The 13,456-nt window shown below is 43.5% G+C and overlaps 1 protein-coding gene across 1 annotated transcript; it reads left to right on the forward strand.

The window, feature by feature from the left end:
• The first annotated feature begins 3,258 nt into the window (after positions 1 to 3,258).
• LOC310669662 (uncharacterized protein) lies at positions 3,259 to 12,778 on the forward strand. Its single transcript, XM_083424114.1, has 4 exons — positions 3,259 to 3,358; positions 9,659 to 9,879; positions 11,191 to 11,309; positions 12,538 to 12,778. The coding sequence occupies exons 1-4, from the start codon at positions 3,285 to 3,287 to the stop codon at positions 12,697 to 12,699; spliced, it is 576 nt and encodes a 191-aa protein (XP_083280240.1). The 5' UTR covers positions 3,259 to 3,284; the 3' UTR covers positions 12,700 to 12,778.
• Positions 12,779 to 13,456: the final 678 nt, after the last annotated feature.

Here is a 13,456-nt window from a genome sequence, read left to right on the forward strand (position 1 = left end):
CAATTACAATAAAAAAAACACTACAACAAAACGGGGTGGGGGGAGAGAGAAAAATGAAAAGAAAAAAAAACCACAATACATTAAACACACACATCCAATATTCCATATCTTTACCTTTCATTAACTTGGTTCTTCGACCTCCTCACACCTCCCTTTTTTGTATTCTATTTCAATTAATTATTTCAGCAAATTCTTTCCATCTTACTCAATTTTTGTTCTATAATTTATCTTAATAATCTAACCTTAAATTTTTCATTTTATCCCGTTATCAATCCACTTTTACTTAAGTCTTTAATACATTTCTGATAAAACCGTATAACTTCATTCCAGCATCCTTCTAACATTCATTAATTTTACAATGTTTTTGTAGGTAGGCTTTAAATTTTTTCCAATCTTCTTCCACCGACTCTTCTCCCTGGTCTTGGACTATGCCAATCATTTCCGCCAGTTCCATGTAATCCATCAACTTCATCTGCCATTCTTCCCTGGTGGGTAGATCTTGTGTCTTCCAATACTTTGCAATAAGTATTCTTGCTGCTGTTGTGGCATACATAAAGAAAGTTCTGTCCTTCCTTGGCACCAATTGGCCAACCATGCCCAGGAGAAAGGCCTCTGGTTTCTTCAGGAAGGTATATTTAAATACCTTTTTCATTTCATTATAGATCATCTCCCAGAATGCCTTAATCTTTGGGCCCGTCCACCAAAGGTGAAAGAATGTACCTTCAGTTTCCTTACATTTCCAACATTTATTGTCGGGCAGGTGATAAATTTTTGCAAGCTTGACTGGTGTTATGTACCACCTGTAGATCATTTTCATTAAATTCTCCTTTAAGGCATTACATGCCGTAAACTTCAAACCTCTGGTCCATAACTGTTCCCAGTCAACCATCATGATATTGTGCCCAACATCTTGTGCCCATTTAATCATAGCAGATTTCACCGTTTCATCTTGAGTATTCCATTTCAGCAACAAGTTATACATTCTTGGCAAATTCTTAACTTTAGGTTCTAACAACTCTGTTTCTAATTTTGATTTTTCCACCTGGAAGCCTACTTTTTTATCCAAATTATATGCCTCCATTATTTGATAATAATGGAGCCAGTCTCTCACTCTGTTTTTCAATTTTTCAAAACTCTGCAATTTTAACCTGTCTCCCTCTTGCTCCATAATCTCCCAATACTTCGGCCATTTGGCCTCCATGTTGAGTTTTTTCAATGCCTTTGCTTCCATTGGTGACAACCATCTTGGTTGTAAAATTATCATTATGGAATGGGACATCCCTATTTTCATCAGTGAAATGTTGGAGGGTATGTCACATCAGTGCAGTTTATTGTTTATTTGTTTGTGATATATCAAATAATAATATAATAAAAAGTAAAAAAGAGTTAAAAGCAAAAAAGAAACTAAAAACAAACCTCCATAGGCCTGCAGAATAGAAAAGTTTTCCACATGCTTTTAAAAGTTGGCACAGAACGTGGCCACTGAATCTCCATTGGTAGGGTGTTCCACAGGACTGGGCCAATGGTACTGTAGCCTCAAGTTCTTGTTGTCAAACAAGCCCCAGCTACTCAGGGAATGACCAAAAACATTCCTGCAAGCGATCTCAGCGAATGAGCTGGAAAATAAGGGTTGCGGCAATCCTTGGGGTACCCTGGGCCCATGTTCTCCAAGGCTTGAAAATAAACACAAGGAGAAAGCTTGATGGGGGATATCAGGCACAAGCATCTATCACCACCCGATTTTCAATCTGTCGCACCAAAAAATAGGCAAAGTCACACCAATGTCATATTTTAGTCTGCCATTTTGATTCAAAATGGTGCCAAACATCCAAACATAGGTGTAGACTGCCGCCTGCATCTGATCTGACATGAGGCAGATTCCCATGTACGTATCCAACACTCCAGGTGGGATTGGCAACACGCACCAGGCCAAAGCTCTGCCAAACCTCCTTCTTTTGAGGAGATGTGTGTGGTGCTTGGAGGAGTTTAATAACAATGGCTGGCAGACCTCATGCAGGTCCTCATGCATACTGTTGCTACTGTACGGAAAGAACTCTCCTAGCTTTGGGGAAAGCTGTTGTTCCTTGCAGTGACAATGACACTGCCTCTTCAATGAGGCTGTTTCTTTTCCAAGGTGCTAATCAAGTGAGATCAAGGCATTCTTTGCCACAGCTCCGTTGCTAAGTGATGATCACACTTTTGGGGCTCACCTTGCAAGACTTTGGAATTCAAACTATCATATTCAAACAACTGTGCCCAGGAAGAGGTACTCTGCAAACAGTGTAAATTCCTTTGCGAATTTATCACATATGTTAACATTTCTCTTAACTTTTGCATCCTTGCTTCCCCTTCTTTTTCCTTTCCTTTCTAATGTTTCCACTCTGTGGATTTTGGGGGAGGTGGGGTGAGGGTGATTAAGCCACAATGCATTTAAAGAATGGTATAAATTAACTGAGGAGCTATGTTCAGGGTTGGCTCCAGGTTTGAATGGGTCCACACTCAGCAAAGTGCCTACTGATAAGGCCCTTACTTCACCATTTCCCCCTCCCCGCACCAGTCTATTTGGCACAGTGTTCCACAATGAGGGATGCGGGCAGCGCTGTGGTCTCAACAACTGAGCATTTGAGCTTGCCATTCACAAGGTCAGCAAATCCGCATGACGGGGTGAGCTCCTGTTGCTCTTTCCCAGCTCCTGCCTAACTAGCAGTTCGAAAGCACACCAGCGCGAGTACATAAATAGGTACCGCTGCGGCAGGAAGCTAAATGGCATTTCTGTGCGCTCTGGTTTCCATCACGGTCCTCCGTGTGCCAGAAACAGTTTAGTCATGTTGACCACATGACCTAGAAAGCTGTCTGTGGACAAACACTGGCTCCCTTGGCTTGAAAGTAGAGATGAGCGCCACACCCCATAGTCACCTTTGACTAGACTTAACCATCCAGGGGTCCTTTACCTTTACCCACAATGGGGATTCCTACATCAAGTGAATTGTGGAGAATTCATATAGAATATCCTGACTAATATCATACATATAATTAACTAGTGCATAATCTGACTGTCACAAGTTTATGAGTCTTCAAGGGCAGCCCCACACAGACCAAATTGCTGGGAAATTACCAGAGCATGGAGTACCATGGCCAAGTCATCTCTGTCCCAAAGGGGCCTCCAAACACTTGTCTAGCCAGTTTGAGAGAGATTCAAGTGATAGGCTGAAAAGAAACACTGAAATCATTGCATCATAATGTCCTATCAGTTGATGTGACAATATAATGTACCAGATAAACTGATGACTTGTACTTTGCAACTTCTTGACCAAAATATCCAGCTGAAGGGGAGGAAATCAATGGAGCATCTAGATTGGCAAGTACTCACCAAGATCTCTTCATACCCAAGTAGCTCCCATAAACATTCCTAACAAGTGACTATTAGATTTATTTATTTGATTTATTTACCGCCCTTCACCATAAGATCTCACAGCAGTTCACAAGATAAAAATACATGGTAAAAGCAAAAATAAATAGTTAAAACAACAAAGCAATAACATACCCCTCCCACAAACACATTTAAAAGACAGTAGAATATTATTCAGACAATGGCCTGGATGAAAAGGAATGTTTTTGCATGATGCCTAAAGATATAATAATCATAATCATAATCATAATTTATTACACTGGTCAACAACAAATTTGTTGTCTGCGTTTTTTCAGTTGATTTAGGACGAATCTGATGCGCTGAATCCAAAAATCACATTGGTTTTGCTCAATCAGGTCAAGTTTTTGAGCTATGGCCACATGTCTTTTTTAAAGTTTTTGTTCACATGTACGCTTGTGTGGAGCATTTTAGAAGAAGTTGGTGGGGGTAAAATGCCATGTCGAATAATTGTTTTGATTGGAAATGATTATTTTAATGACAAGAAGTATTCAGGTCTGATAGTTCTGGGTGATTATGTTGAAAAGGGATCGGTTTGAAGTCATAAAACCTCGAAATCTTCCATAAATTGGTGCGGCTGGGATCAACAGAAAGAACCAGAGCAGCCTCAAGTATCCTGATCTTCTATCAGCACATCGTCCTGTAGCTCATTATGATGAAATTCCAGTGTCTATCTTCGGAGAACTTCCTGACATTAGTGAGGAAGATGCCTCCAGTGTTGAAGGACATGAAGAAGAAGAAGTGGTTCTTGAAGATGATGCTCCACATCCATTTTCCCAAAAGGAGTTCACGACCTCAGCTTGTCAAAGGACTCTGCCGAACTGTTGGCATCCAGATTGAAGGAAAAAACCTCCTCTCTGACAGTGCTTGCATCAGCTTCTTGCGCAACAGGCATCAAGAGTACCTCCGTTTTTTCTCGGAAGAGAAGGACTTGGTGTACTGTGCAGATATTGCGCAGCTTCTGCTCAAGCTTGGAGTGCCACAGTACGAACCCAAAGATTGGAGACTGTTCATTGACAGCAGCAAGCGATCACTGAAATGTGTTCTGCTACACAACGGCAACCAGTTTGCCTCTATACCCCTGGCTCACTCGAGTACAGTGAAGGAGAACTATGAAGCGGTGAAGTATGTGCTGGAGAAAATTGGTTATAATCAGCATAAGTGGTTTATTTGTGTTGACCTGAAGATGGTTGCCTTTTTGTTGGGACAACAGTCTGGCTTCACCAAGTACCCATGTTTTCTGTGCATGTGGGATAGTAGGGATTGTGCTCAGCATTACACGAAGAAGGACTGGCCTGTGCGGGAGAAATTGGTGCCGTGCAAAGAAAGGAACGTCATCAACGACCCTCTGGTGGACAGAGACAGAATACTCTTCGCACCGCTGCACATCAAGCTCGGCTTAATCAAGCAGTTCACCAAGGCTCTGGACAAGGATGGTGACTGCTTCATTTACTTGTGCCAGGCTTTTCCAGGATTGACCATGGAGAAGTTGAAAGCTGGCATCTTTGATGGTCCTCAGATCCGTCAGCTCATCAGAGATCCAGAGTTCGGAAACTCAATGAACGAAGTGGAACTGGAAGCGTGGAAGGCATTTGTTCTGGTAGTGAAGAACTTTCTTGGCAACAATAAGGCCAGAAACTACGCAGAACTTGTCAACAACATGCTGACTGCTTTCAGAAACCTGGGCTGCAACATGAGCGTCAAGATGCACTACCTATTTTCACATATGGACTGGTTTCCTGAGAACCTGGGTTCAATGAGTGACGAGCAGGGGGAGAGATTCCATCAGGACATGAGGAGACCAGGTATCAGGGTCGCTGGGACGCAGTCATGATGGCTGACTACTGTTGGACTCTGAAGAGAGACCTCCGTGCTGCTGAGCATTCCAGGAGTTCCAAGAAACGGAAGTTCAAGCCCTGAAGTTTGAAAAATGGTGAAGCAACATGCAATTTACATGTACTTACCTTTATCAATGCCCACCATTCAGTTTACAGTAAACCTGACCTGATGGAGAGAAACAGATGCCATTTCCTGATTCAGCAGTGCAAAAATAACCTAAATCAGTTGTAGAAATCTAGACAACATTCAAAAAGTAAAAAATTGTTGCCCAGTGTTGTTTATACCCTGCCCATCTGGCTGGATTTCCCCAGCCACTCTGGGCCGGCTTCCAACAAAACACTAAAATACAATAATCTATTAAACATTAAAAGCTTCCCTAAACAGGGCTGCCTTTAGATGTCTTCTAAAAGTTTGGTAGTTATTTTTCTCTTTGACATCTGATGGGAGGGCGTTCCACAGGGCGGGTGCCACTACCGAGAAGGCCCTCTGCCTGGTTCCATGTAACTTGCAGCGAGGGAACCGCCAGAAGTCCCTTGGTGCTGGACCTCAGTGTCCAGGCAGAATGATGGAGGTGGAGACGCTCCTTCAGGTATACTGGACCGAGGCCGTTTAGGGCTTTAAAGGTCAGCACCAACACTTTGAATTGTGCTTGGAAATGTACTGGGAGCCATATATATCGAAGGTGCCAGATGAACCTCCCTGGGGAGAACATTCCACAAATTGGGCACCACTGCAGAAAAGGCCCGTTCCTGTGTTGCCACCCCCCAGACCGCTTGTGGAGGAGGCACACGAAGAAGGACCTCTTGACTTTCACTTATAGCTAAGTATTGACTCTCAGAACAATTCAGCTAATCATTCACCACCTCACAACCTATGGCTAGTGTAGGATTAAACCTTCTGGAAGCCCCCAGGCAGTCAAAATCTCAGGGACCCCCTCACAGTGATGTAGGTTTCTGAGTCAATAGGGGTTTCTCTTCCAAATTCTTTCAAGGTCAAGTCAATATTATTTGGATCCGTTGTCACAGAAACACTAAAGGGCGTGGGGGCCCATAGGTCAGTGCCTACTCTGCCTATTTGTTAATCTGGCACTGCCTATTTCTAGTTTCACATAATTTTTTGGCTTCAACACATGCTAGGAAGCAAGTTTCCCCAAAGCATTTTTAAAGACTTCTGAGCATAGAGATAGCTGTGCATATGGGACCCAATCCAGCACTTTTCAGTCTCATTGATTCTAATGAAAATATTTAAGCAAGTGATTAACTCTTCCATTCAAACCCATGCTTTTTAAAAAGTGCTTAACTTTAAAGGCAGCATTACCTCAGAGAAATAATTTTGCTTCCCCATCCATTACAAACTTCCTCCTGGAGATGCGAGATTGTAGCTCAGACTCTTTTGCATGTCAAAAGTCCCAGTTTCAATGCATCTCCAGGCCAAATGATCTGGTAGTAAGTGATGGGAAGATCATCTGCCTGAGATGCTGGACAACTGCTGCCAGTCAGAGTAGACAATACTGAACCAAAAAACACAAAATAGCTTGGTTAAAGGTACATTCTAAGAGTATGTCTGTCCTTTTGAGGACAGAACTGTTTGTCTGAAGTAAACAAGCAACTACCCCATATGTGCCTACTCAACTGCTTCAGTGAACAGAACTGGCACTACAGTGGTACCTTGGTTCTCAAACTTAATCCATTCTGGAAGTCCGTTCCAAAACCAAAGTGTTCCAAAACCAAGGTGCACTTTGCCATAGAAAGTAATTGAAAATGGATCAATCCATTCCAGACTTTTAAAAACAACCCCTAAAACAGCAATTTAACATGACTTTTACTATATAATGAGGCCATTGATCCATAAAATGAAAGCAATAACCAATGTACTGTATTATAAAATAAATAAGACAGTATTGTAGATGATAAAAATTAAGATTAATTTTTTTTCTCACCTGCACTGATGATAATCATTGTTTGGATAGGCGGCTTTTATCCATTTCCGCAGTCATGCAGTCACACAATCAGTAGCTGAACTGGGTTCCACACAGTCACAAAAACAAATTAACCGAAAAAGCCTCAAAAACAAAAACGCAAAATAAATGGCAAAAACAAAAGCGCCAAATTTAATCCATTCCGGAAGTCTGTTTGACTTCCGAAATGTTTGAAAACCAAGGTGCAGCTTCTGATTGGCGCAGGAGCCCCGGAAACAATAGCCGACAGCTGAATCAAATGTTCAGCTTCTGAAAAACTGCAGAAAGATGTCAAGTCCCACAGGGCCCTAGTCTCTTGCAAGAGAGTGTTCCACCAGGCTGGGGCCGGGGCCTTTTGCCAGGTCCAGTCTAACCTCCTTAGGGCCCAGGACCTCCAAGGTGTTATTATTTGCTGACAGTATGGTCCTCCGCGGGGGCATACAAGGAGAGGCGGTCCCGTATGTATGTCCTTAGGCTGTATAGGGCTTTAAAGGTTAAAACCAGCACCTTGAACCTGACCCTGTACTCCACCGGGAGCCAATGCAGCTGGTGTAGCACTGGATGAATGTGATTCCGTGGCAAGGACTGCGTAAGAAGCCTTGCCGCGGCATTCTGTACCCGTTGGAGTTTCTGAGTCAGCTTCACAGGCAGCCCCACGTTGAGCGAAATACAATAATCGAGCCTGGAAGTGACTATCACATTGATCACAGTGGCAAGATCAGGGTAGGAGAGGTAAGGGACCAGCTGCTAAGCACGATGAAGGTGGAAAAATGCCACCTTTGCTGTGGCTGCAACCTGGACCTCCGTAGAAAGAGAGGTGTTGAAGGTTACTCCCAGACTCTTGACAGAAGGCGCTGGCACTAATTGCACCCCTGCAAAAGATAGGAGTTGGCCCCCCAATCCCATATCATCCTGACCCAGCCAGAGGACCTCTGTCTTCGAAGGATTTAACTTTAACCGGCTCCCACACAGCCATCTAGCCACAGCTTCCAAACATCTGGTCAATGTGTCTGAGGCTGAGTCAGGATGGCCGTCCATCAAAAGACAAAGTTGAGTGTCATCAGCATACTGATGACAGCCCAGCCCAAAACTCTGAACAAGCTGAGCAAGAGGGTGCATAAAGATGTTAAATTTAATTTACCATCCTCCAGTCCTTATGCTTTAAGGGAAGTGCTTACAACTCTGGAGATAAGAAAGCAAGGAAAAGAGAAGTTTCAAATTACTGTGGTGCTTCTGTTTCCTTTTATATATATCCATAAAGCTAGCTGTGTGTTTGAAACTTCAGGTAATATATTCATTGCCAGTCTTGCTTCATTTAGATATTACAGATAAACGGTGCATTAAACTGACTTGTGAAAGTAGAATAAACGTTATCGTGGAGATGAGCTCATGAGGCCTTTGTTCTAATTTCATGATGGTTCAAGGAGGGGAAATGGGGAGAGGGGGCAAAAGAAAAAAGTGTGGCACCCACCCCTGGCATGTGCCGTCTAATAGGTTACCCCCAAGAAAGGACAGGAGAGAAATTTGATTAAGACTACATTTTCCCTAATTCATCCTTTTTGAAATAGCAACCAACCAAAACTCATCCATCCTTCAAAATCTGCACTACTCCAAATTTTACAATACGGTTCTCCAACTGACTACAGTGGTACCTCGGGATCCGTTCTGGAGCCCCATTCACATCCTGAACAGAACATAAGAAGCGACTGTGCGTGTCACATTTTGCCGCTTCAGCGCATGCACGTGACATCATTTTGAGCGTCTGCGCATGTGCAAGCGGTGAAACCTGGAAGTAACGTGCTCTGTTACTTCTGGGTTGCCAAGAAGCGCAACCCGAAAATACTTATCCTGAAGTGTATTTATCCCGAGGTATGACTGTAATGTGTAAAAGAAAGAAAAGCATATACTATGGTGAAGGGTGCACAGAGATGTATATATCAGTGATAATGACACAGTGTTGTGTTGAGGAACATTGTTTTGTAAATGTGTATATGTTAGGCAAAACGGGATAGAAAATAATGTGTATATTAGGAGAAATCCACACTAAAATGATCAATTTTCATGAGGACTTTAAAAAAACAACATTGCAAACTTATGAAGAACTCACCTTAAGACTGGGAAAATAAGAAACTGAGAGAAACCAAAACTGACAGATTTGGTCATACCTCCTCCCAAGGCAAAAGCAGAGAAAATGAAACACAGCATTAGTGCTGGCCACATGCAAGAATTTCTAAATAGTGCATATGTCTCATTTCTAGATCTAGATTTCCTTTTTCTGGATCCCATTTTTCTACCAATTATTATCATATTTACATTGAAAAAATATATTCAGTAATATTTTCTTGACTAGAAAAGATGTTGGCTATTCATAGGCAGAAAGGTGTTGTCATGTTTCCACATTTTGGGATCCCCCCCACCCTTTCTTCTGTCCCCAGCAATGATGATGAATTCTATGAAACCAAACCAGAAGAGTTTGTGGGTGATATGGAGACACAAAAGAAAGAAGACCCGGAAGGTGGTGAAAAGGAGGAGTATGTTGATGATGAAATGGACTCTGGCTCAGAACATCCCAATGGAAATGATGAGGAACAGCCTGCCACCGAAGAATACACATCCAAGGAAGCTGATAGTCCACAACACATGACCCAGAAAGCATGTATGTTCCATAATCCCACCTGTTCATCAATAGACAGACTTGGGGGCCTGCAAGAAGCTCTTTGCGTAGTTCCCTTCTCACTTGGTGGTGAAGCTGGGTAGCACAACACCTCCCCTCTCACCAAGTTCGTGAGAGGGGAAGCATTCCACAGAGCTGTGCCACCGGTTCCTCTCAGCTCGTAGGGACAGGGGAAACTTGTAGTAAAGCTGGGCAGCAGAACGCTGTGCCGCTCTGCCACCACAGAAGCCTCCCTTACATGGGTTGCTTCTGTGGCAGTGGTGGGGCAGGATGCTGGCAGGAGTGCTGCTGCTTTCATTTCTGCCACCTGAGGCAGCTGCTTCACCTCGTCTCATGGGTGGGCTGGCTTGGGCCCACCCTGTGCCAAAAGATCCTCAGTCTGCTACATTCATAGCAGGGCACATTTCAGCCATCCCAGAGTCAGAGGATTCTACACTACCACCCACAGATCTCCCTCTATTCTCCATCCATGGCAAGCAAGGGGCATTATGACAGTTCAGCAAGGCAAAGGAACTCAGTGTGGATCAATGAGGGTGGATCAATGAAGTGTTTGACCAAGGGGATCTCAAGGGCCTGATAGAGAGGCTTGGAGGGGCCTGAGTTTCTCCACCTTTTTTAGATGCTCAAGCAAGCCATTTTCACTCAACCTCATTTTCCTCCTGCCCCCAATCTTCAACATGCTCTAAACCAGTGGTCCCCAATTGCCTAAGTACTGTGGACCCCCTGTTTTTCAAAAGCCAAGCCATGGACCTCTACTTTTGAAAATGTTGATATCTATGTGTTGGTCTTCCAGGCCACGCTGCTGTGCAAATCACATGATCTGTGTGACAGCACAGCACCCAAAATTGTGTGTGTATTGCATGGACCCCCGGGGTCTATGGAACACCAATTGGGAACCACTGCCTTCAACATTCCATACATCATGTAGGGAAATTTATGTTCAATCCTGGTTGCATCATTTCAAATAAATATGTTTCTGCAGGCTTGGAAACTCCTCTCCAGGTATTCATTAATCACTGCATTGACTGACCACATCTCTTTGCTCTGCTGATAGGAAGGACCACCAAGATGGCTGTTATACAAAACAGGCGTAAGCTGCAACTAAATGTTGTAGTGTTTTCCAAAAGAAGTGTGTTCCTGTTCAGAGCTTCTGCAAGCCTGAACCAACAGCCTTCTGATGACGTTCAAGCTTCTTTGAAGTGGGAGGGGAGTTTCTCCATCAAGGCACAGCCTCATAGAGTTCACCTATCTGTAAAGACTTATTTCCCTAGTCACGTTCCTATGTTTTCTTAGTCCTAGATTCCATTTTTGGTGAGTTGCCTCCAAAGTCCTTGATCAAGATCAAACTTCTGTTTCCAAAGCCTCCACATCCTCTACAAAGACCACAAACAAAGCCATTGTTTTTCACTGAAGTAAGTGAACAATGATATATGTTCAAGATTTGTGTGGTGAATTTGTGGGATCAGAGATTTGCAAAGGATCAAGGTATAGGGACCCCTGACCATTAAGTCCAGTTGTGGACAACTCTGAGGTTGCAGCGCTCATCTTGCTTTACTGGCCGAGGGAGCCGGCGTACAGATTCCAGGCCATGTGGCCAGCATGACTAAGCGGCTTCTGGCAAAACCAGAGCAGCACATGGAAACACCGTTTACCTTCCCGCCAGAGCGGTACCTGTTTATCTACTTGCACTTTGACGTGCTTTCGAACTGCTAGGTTGGCAGGAGCTGGGACTGAGCAACAGGAGCTCACCCCGTTGCAGGGATTCAAACCACCAACCTTCTTTTCGGCAAGCCCTAGGCTCTGTGGTTTAACCCACAGTGCTACCCGCAAAAGATACATAAGTACAATTTTCAAACCCTTGGAGTTGCCCCTGTTTCAGAGTTTTAGCCTCCTTGTATGAGATCTGCAGGGGACACAGATAAATGAGAAACCAGAAGCAAGGAAGAAAGCTGTTTTATTTTCAGATGTGAGATGAAATTTTGCATTGGATTACGTACTTGTTTTAAACAAGTTTAAAGAATTATGTTATGTATATGTTATAATTTATTGCAACAGTGGGGCACCCAGGGCCAATTTTGGCCTGCTAGGGGTTCCAGTTTTTGCAAACCACATCTTCTTGTCAATCAACTGACACCTGATCGGTAATGGCAGCTAATGAGCAGGAAGGTGTGGTTCAATTCTTTGTTGGCTGACAACAATAGTTCCATGTGCTGCATGCGGCCAATGCAGCAGATTTAACCCTAACACTCATGAGCTAATGATTGGGCCCAGAGTGGCTTACAAATCAATAAAAATAACATACAGTGGTACCTCGGGTTACAGACGCTTCAGGTTACAGGCTCTGCTAACCCAGAAATAGTACCTCGGGTTAAGAACTTTGCTTCAGGATGAGAACAGAAATCACACAACGCCGGCACGGTGCGATTAGCTAAAGTGGTGCCTCCGGTTAAGAACAGTTTCAGGTTAAGAACGGACCCCCAGAACGAATTAAGTTCTTAACCTGAGGTACCACTGTAGTCACAAAAGGAAAAGGAGATGGGGAGGGCAGGAGTAGGAAGGTCAGCTGGCTTTTGTTTTCTGTAAGTAAATCTTGGTGTAAGAATGTATCGCAGCCTCTTTTCTTCTGTTGTTAATTTTAAGGTTTCCATCGCTGTTGATGAAAGAAGACAGGATGCCACCTTGGATGCTCTTATAAAGGATGAGAAACAAGAAATTTTGAAAAGTCATTATGTTCGCATTGGGGGCATGCTGGTTATGCCTGTACCTGTAGATGGTCCACTCTTCACTGATGAGGAAAAGTGATTGGGAGCCAAGAGACCACCTAGAAAAGAAAGAACTGCACAACTGCATCTTAGATAATAAAGTCAAAAAAGACCCAAAATGTTGTCCTCCAGCAAGCAGTATGGCAGCACTCATAATTATTTACTGGAAAATGTGACCACAAATCAGAAATAGTCCACCCAACTTCACACGTATTGGGACATCATGGTTTCCTTGTATAGGAAGAAGCCATAGTGAACTTTGGTCTCATACACTACATGCCCCCCTTTTCTTTCACGTGCCAGAAAAGGGGTTTGAAAGCTTCCACTTCTGGTTTTAAGCTAAACGTGATATCTAACCTCAAGGAACTGTGATTTGTTCAAGCAGTGATTTAAGGACAAGACAGGATCTATAGTCACAGTGTGAACCTGACTTATTGCCATTAGCCATAGTGCTATACTCTCCCACCTTCCTTGAGCAGTTAGAACTTCCAGCAGCAGTGCTTGCCCATGTTTGGCTTCCTTAGAAAGGAAAGGTCAATGGAGACTTAAGGTGTTTTGAAACATTTAGGTTTGTGTACAAATACACATGCAGAGTATAGAGGGAGGCAGATAGCATAGGTGTCATGACCCTGGAGTCCAGAACTGTCAGTACACTTAGTCAGAGGCCACAGTGTCACCCAGTAAGGAGTCAAGCTGGTCTGGGGCCCACTGAACCTGAGGTTAGCAAGGAGAAGCCCACTGAACCAGATGCTACACCCCCAATAACTAAAGCCAAGACATTCATTGGTACCTTCCCC

The sequence above is a fragment of the Podarcis tiliguerta genome, assembly GCF_965153285.1.
Source record: "Podarcis tiliguerta genome assembly, chromosome: Z".
Lineage (NCBI taxonomy): Eukaryota > Metazoa > Chordata > Lepidosauria > Squamata > Lacertidae > Podarcis > Podarcis tiliguerta.

Coding starts and splice junctions, on each gene's coding strand:
- LOC310669662 (XM_083424114.1), top strand. CDS start 3,285: ATGACTTGTACTTTGCAACTTCTTGACCAAAATATCCAGCTGAAGGGG. Junction 3,359..9,658: donor TCAATGGAGCATCTAGATTG/GCAAGTACTCAC, acceptor TTCTGTCCCCAG/CAATGATGATGAATTCTATG. Junction 11,310..12,537: donor AGCCATTGTTTTTCACTGAA/GTAAGTGAACAA, acceptor GTTAATTTTAAG/GTTTCCATCGCTGTTGATGA.